The 6,626-nt window shown below is 33.0% G+C and overlaps 1 protein-coding gene across 2 annotated transcripts; it reads right to left on the bottom strand.

The window, feature by feature from the left end:
* Window positions 1-685: 685 nt before the first annotated feature.
* Window positions 686-4,341, bottom strand: LOC137835390 (uncharacterized). 2 transcript variants are annotated; one of them, XR_011085083.1, is made up of 4 exons: window positions 3,674-4,341; window positions 1,815-2,794; window positions 993-1,731; window positions 710-909 (listed from the first exon to the last, which is right to left on the bottom strand). XR_011085083.1 is itself a non-coding variant. In XM_068643873.1 (3 exons), the coding sequence occupies exons 2-3, from the start codon at window positions 2,781-2,783 to the stop codon at window positions 1,057-1,059; spliced, it is 1,644 nt and encodes a 547-aa protein (XP_068499974.1). In that variant the 5' UTR covers window positions 2,784-2,794; window positions 3,674-4,258; the 3' UTR covers window positions 686-1,056. The 2 variants fall into 2 exon arrangements, 1 of the variants encoding a protein (XP_068499974.1); XM_068643873.1 differs by having other exon boundaries at window positions 686-1,731; window positions 3,674-4,258.
* Between the last annotated feature and the right edge of the window lie 2,285 nt (window positions 4,342-6,626).

Below are 6,626 nucleotides of genomic sequence, written 5' to 3' on the forward strand. Positions count from 1 at the left end.
ACAAAAATAAAATCAGAACAATGTTGAATTTTAAATTTTATGATGGATGCATGTTATAAATGATATGCTGAAGGGAGAAATTGTCAAAGAATTTGCCAATAAAATGGTATGGAGGCAATTGGCCCACACACTAAGTAGATCCACAAGTGGCAGACGAGGGTAAGAGAAATAAGAAAATATATATATATATATATATATATATATATATATAATTAGAGTGATAAATAAAAGTTGTCATACTGTGTAGTAAAAAGATTGGTTATTAGCTATTTTAAACTGCCAACGTGTTAAAACTATAGATGGAGTTAATTTTAAATAAGTGCAGTATGATTATTTTGATTCAAAGTAAATCGATAAAGGAATAAATGTATATTAGTCTATTTTCTAAAAATAATATGAGAATAAATTTGGTTCATATTTGGTACATTGTTTTATAAAAAAATGTACGAATTCGCTTGCATAACTATCAGTACGAATTCACTTGCATAACTATCAGTACGAATTCACTTGCATAACTATCAGTATAATTAGTTCTGCACAATTTTTTTTGAATTAATTTTACACACTAAATTTTACTTGAATGGCAGAGAATTGAAGTGCTGCCCTAGGAGATCCACAATTTCAAATAGGTTCCAAGTCTGAATGCATGAATGTTAATTACACGAACAGATCGCGTTAAAGATTCGTGTAAATGACAGATACAACTTTTATTGAAACAGTATATTATTACATTATTAAAAAGATACAAAAGGCTATAGTGATTTACAGAGTCACCTCATCATGGGTATAAAAGCAAAGGGGAACACCCAACCAGAAGGATAGGAACATAGAAAACTAATGCAAAAATTACATCACCAAAATTGTTGTATCCATAAAGTTCAAGCTTCTGATATAGGTGTTTGGTATTTCCTGAAAAATTGAGGGATTTTATACTTTGATTTCCTACATAAGAGTTACACAAAACATGCACAAACAAAGAATTATCAGATTACCTCAGGGAGCTGCAGATGACAATGATGTACATTGGAAGATTTAACATTTGCTTCCCACTTAGGCTTAGGGTACAATGATGTTGTCTTGGAAGTGACATTTTGCATGAAGGTTTGCAATAAGGCTAGACCCTGAAGTCATGTTCTTTTTGGAAATGGTAGGTAAAGTGCGCTTAAGCCAAGACTCTGATGGAGCTTTTAGTGAAGGTAGGACAGTAGGAAGTCCAAAACAGCTTGCACCAGATGTTTCTTGGTGACCTGACTTTGTAAAACGTTGGCTTTCTAAGTCAATCTTACCATCATTTCTCACCTTTGAGCTATCCAAAGAACATTCTTTATCAACCCATTTGGCTGATAGTTGGCTCTTCAAATCAACTTCTGAATTTTGATTGAGGCTATTAGAATTTTTTCTCCTGCTATACCCTTGACTTTCTGAATTTATCTCCTTACATCCAATCATTTTACAACTTGAATCTACTGAAAGATTGTTGTAAACGCCACTATCTCTTCTAGAAGTCTCGTAATCACCCCCTATGGTACTGGTTTCAGACGTGACCTTGTGTACAGAATCTACATACATTGTTTTCTCATGAACTTGGCTTTCATAATCATCATGTTGAGTGCTCTCACAGGATACTATTTTGCTGCAACCTCTTTGATTTGGATCAGTGCCATGTTTAGATTTTACAAGAATATCCAAAATCTCTTTTTCTTCTGTAAAGCCACAGGTAGTTCTAAGTTGCTGCAGAATAAGAAAATAAATAACAATTAACCGCACCTAAAGTGAAATAATAGCAAAGAAAATAGATAGAGACAAATTAATACCCCTTTTGTAGATCCAATGTGAGAAGCACCTGATTTTGCTTGCATTCGATGAGCTGCATTTCTTTGAACCTTATCCATTCTTAATCCAGGTATTGGATTCAAAAGACAGAACCGAGGAAAAAGCCCACAAGTAGTAGTTGTGTATCTTTCAAATTCATTGCAGTCATCACTTTCATTTTCACTTTCTTCCCTATCAATATCTTGAATGTAATTTCGCAAAGCTTTTGGCCTATGCTGATTAAGGGGATGTGAACTTTCTTCATTCTCTTCTCTCTTTTTCTGTTTTTGTTGTTCTTGTCCAACAAATGCCTTCTTGTACACATAATGTGATGCCCCAGATGCACTTGCCTTTGCTGCAGGCAAGAACCTATCAATCCTGAAATCACGAGCTTGTTGATGATCACTTGAGAAACTCCCATATGATTGAGCCTCTTGTTCCTCCCAACCAGTCACCCTACAGCTCACGAAGAATGACTCACTCCTGGAAAGTGTGTCATGAGCGTCTTTATAGGATTCACCTCCATCATCTGAATAAGAACTTTTCTTCTCCATATTTTCCTCTTTTGAATATTTTGCTACTCTTTTATCCAAAGATGCAACCCTTTTAGAGTTGGAAAGGGTGCTTCCAGTTCTCATCTCAGAAACTGATTGTTGCTTGATTTCTGATACTCTCCCAAGTGGGGGAGTGACGAAGGGAGGCTGCTCAGCAGCTTGTGCCTGTAACTGGCTTTCATCTTTGGGTTTTCCTGGGGCTTTCTCCCATACAAAAGGAACCGTTCCACCATTCCTCACTGGAACTGACTTTAACTCTGATTGGTAAGTGGGAGGACGTGGAAGTCTGGCTAATGAGTTATTAGTTTTGCTTCTGCGGTCTGTTTCATTGGCCACTGTTGATGAGAAACGCCTCACTGATAAAAGTGGCTGGTTAAAATTCAACTGCTTTTCTTCCATTAGATCTTTGAGTATCATAGAATTAGCTTCTGTGAAACAGCAAACAACAAACTACATTTAAACTTAGCCTTTTCAGCAACACGTGGAAGAAAAATACACTCACATTATTAAGAATTCGAGAGTAATTTTGTATCAGAAGTAGGGAATAGAACCACTGAGCACAAAATGGCTTATATTTATAAAAGTGGTTTATTCTTTGGATGAACTAATCCATAAGAAGTTTTAGAAAAGAAAAATTTAATTTGTTTTTCTAGAATTCCTTATGATGAAATTCTTCCAAATACACAAGCATAGATGTAGTTGAAAAATTGAAAGAAAACCATTGCAGCAGAACCCAAAAAAACCTCTCACAGTACTGCTTAATGGATAATCAGCATTTGAAAATGAAAAACGATAAATATGATATAACTAAAGAATCATGCATTTAATACAAAAATATGTGCTAGTCTTTGGAAAGAAGAACTATAGTCAATTAAAAGTTGGAGATAAATAAAAGTGAAATATAAAAAAATATTGTCGCATTTAAATTGCTGTCACAGTAGCTGTTCCAGTTTTATCGTGATCCTTGATATGGCAGGAAATTGATCATAGTTATAGTTTTGTCGTGGTCCTTGACATTGCAAGAAATTGCCAACAAATATAGCTGATATGACGGCAATTACAATCAAACCAGACCATCAAAGAAACAGAAATTTCAGTTTTATCAGTTAGGCCAAGGCCAGCATTCATCAAAAGCAGTCACGTCGATCAAGAACTAGGACCAAGAAAGTTTTGATGCTTGCATTAGAATAACAAAGAAACATATTTTCATTTTCTGTATAAGATTCACTGTGTCATTCATCACCATGTACGAAACCAAGAAACACATGCACACAAGAAAACAGAGAGAAAAAGTTGAGGAAAAGAACCTTGGAAAGAAAAAATGAGTCGGCCGAGGAATCAACTCACTTTCCTCCTTTGGAAAGCTAGTGAATAAGACCTGCAAAGCCGGTAGAGAGAATATAGAAGCAGAAGCAATTTCGTGTCTTGCACAAGGACATCAGATAAAGAAGACAAAGAAAGAAAGGAATTGCTTTTAGAACAACACATAAACTATATTGTACGCTTGTGTTTATTACTTTTGCAGCAGAGGTGAGTAAATCCTTCTCTTCTCTCTATCTAGTGTAGCATTGAATTTGGTGTGGAAAAAGAAATTATAAAGTGCAAGCACGTACGTTATGATCATTTCATGTTCCTCGAGACTAGCAATTATTTTATATCAGGGGACACATGTGTGGGATCATGTGACAGAGAAGCCAAATCAGGCATAACCATGACTCTGGTACATATCAGTACACAAAAAATGGCACTCTACTATGCATGAAAATAGTTGAAAATGACAAAAAAAGGCCAACCCTGCTTCACGTGTTCGATTCTTGAGGGAAGAACAATGTTTGTTAGAAACCTTGGTGAGAATAAGAGAGATAGAAGATAGAGGAAATTTAATGAGTGATGTGATTCAATGTGATGAGAGATGAAAAGATATGGAACTCCTATTTTCTTCTTCCTTCTGTTTATTTTCTTGCTAATAGAAATTAGGAATATGCTAAATCCAAATCTGCGGTATAAGTTTTTGTTATGTGACTGATTGTAATAAGGAAAAGAAACCCACGCACAAAGTAAATAACATATGCTAAAAACATTATTCTTTCATCCACATATTATATTTAAAATTTTCCTTAATTAAACAAACCAACTAATAATTTAAAAGTATATCGATATTGTTGTTTTAAAAACCGAAAAATCAAATATTTTGGTAAAAATATTTTTGTATATATATAATAAGATTGGAACATATGATTTGTTACTCATATGTTACGATTATCTATTAGTAATTTCATTCAAACTATTATCTTATTTATATTTATCTTATTTATATTGATACACTCTTTTTATGTTTATATGCAAAAAATATAATAATTCTCGTTATGTGTTATTGAATTATAGATATGGTTGTTGGAGATCCCACATCGACTAGAGATTAGAGCCTTTCATTGTATATAAGTGGATGCAAACCTCACCTTATTGAGCCGGTTTTATGGGGTTGAGTTAGACTTAAAGTCCACTTCGTAATATGGTATCAGAGCCATTTCGAGTCTATCCTAGCAAGTGTTTGTGTTGGGTCTATCGTGTCACCCGCTATCGGACCACCCATAATACCTAATCCCATGCCATTTTGTACTGAGAAGATTTTGTTGATGATGTCCCTAAGAAAGATCATCATTTTCATATACCTCATATATTTCAAAGACTTACAACTCGTAAAAAGGTTACACTGATATCTTTGGCCATTGCCATCTTGCTCTACTTACTTTTACGTCCCTCCAAAAAGCGTTGATCTTTTCAAGAAATGCAATGATGATGTAATGCAACAAAATGTAAGTCCACTTTCTAATAATGGTTCTTCATGCATTGTCTGAACATTTGCAGACTCTTGAAAGGTAGATTCCTTCTATATAATTAGAAATATATATAATTATAATATTAAGATAAAATAAGAAGAACAAGGATGAAATTGTAGAAAATAATTTCATTAGTAAACAATGAGTGAGGAAATTTAATATTTACTTCATGAATGTGCCTAGATCTCCTACGTGTAGCTGCAAATGATGTCACTTGTTACAGGTGTTGAGTTTTTTCCGTAAATAACATTATTTGCAACTTTAAATTCCCAACTAGCACTTTTTTTTTCTTTTATTTCTTCAACTAGCACTTTTTTTTTTCATTATGGTGAAAATTCAGTTTTTCAAAAATCGAACTCTCACCTTCAATTTCTATTTGAAAAAAAAAAATTCCAAGAGTGTTTTTTTATAATAATAGTCAAGCTCAAAATAGTCTTTCAGATGATGATCTAAATTTAGTTTGTAAAAAATATAATTTTGACTTTCACGTAATTTAGTTTTTTGGGAAAAATATAATTTTGATTTTCACGTATGAATGTTAATTCGAAATTAATTATACGATAATTATGTTTTTGAAAATTAGTTACTGTTGAGCCAAATTTTGGAGTGGTTTTTTATTTTTATTTTTTATTTTCTGGTAGTTGAGTGAAAAAAAATTGGTTTTTCGGTGGTGGATGTTCAAAATCCAGTTTCCAATTTTCGAATTTGATGTATGGATGTTCATCCGAAATTAATTATGCGACAGACTGAATTCTCATGGGATTTGATTATTGATAGAACAAAATTTGGGGACGATTTTGAACTTTTATTTCTTATTTCCGATATTAGAATGAAAAAATAAATAGTTTTTTAGTGGATGTTCAAAATCCGGATGAAGATGAAAATTCGATTTCTGGAAACTGAATTCTCACCATGTCAAAAATAGTTCTAGTGGGCAATAAAAGAGAAAGAGTGTTGGTTGAGGATTTAATATTAAGGAATGATATATTGACGCTATACCACCTCTAATTGATTGATGATATAAAAATAATATTTTTATTATTTTATATAAAAATTTGAAATTTTAGATAAAGAAAGAGAGTTATATACGTATATTTTTTTAAATATTGAAAATAATATTATATGTGGGAAAAAAAAAAGTATACTTCTTCCACCCTACCAATTGCACCTGACTCTAAGAAAAATACAATAGGATTTTAAAATTAAAAATAGTTTTGGATTTCCTTCTTCTCCATTCGCGTGCACTACTTCGGTGGTTGGAGTTCTCAATTTTTTGGCTGCGGTTTCTGGATCCACCGGGTTTGGTTGATTATTTGCACTTGTATGTGGTTGTTCACGGAGTTTTCCTGTAGTTTTTGACACCCATTCTAAATAATATCGTTTTTTTTTTCTTTTCAGAAAGGGGGTTCATAATATAGTT

Source organism: Phaseolus vulgaris, chromosome 5 (genome assembly GCF_000499845.2).
Source record: "Phaseolus vulgaris cultivar G19833 chromosome 5, P. vulgaris v2.0, whole genome shotgun sequence".
Taxonomy (NCBI): Eukaryota; Viridiplantae; Streptophyta; class Magnoliopsida; order Fabales; family Fabaceae; genus Phaseolus; species Phaseolus vulgaris.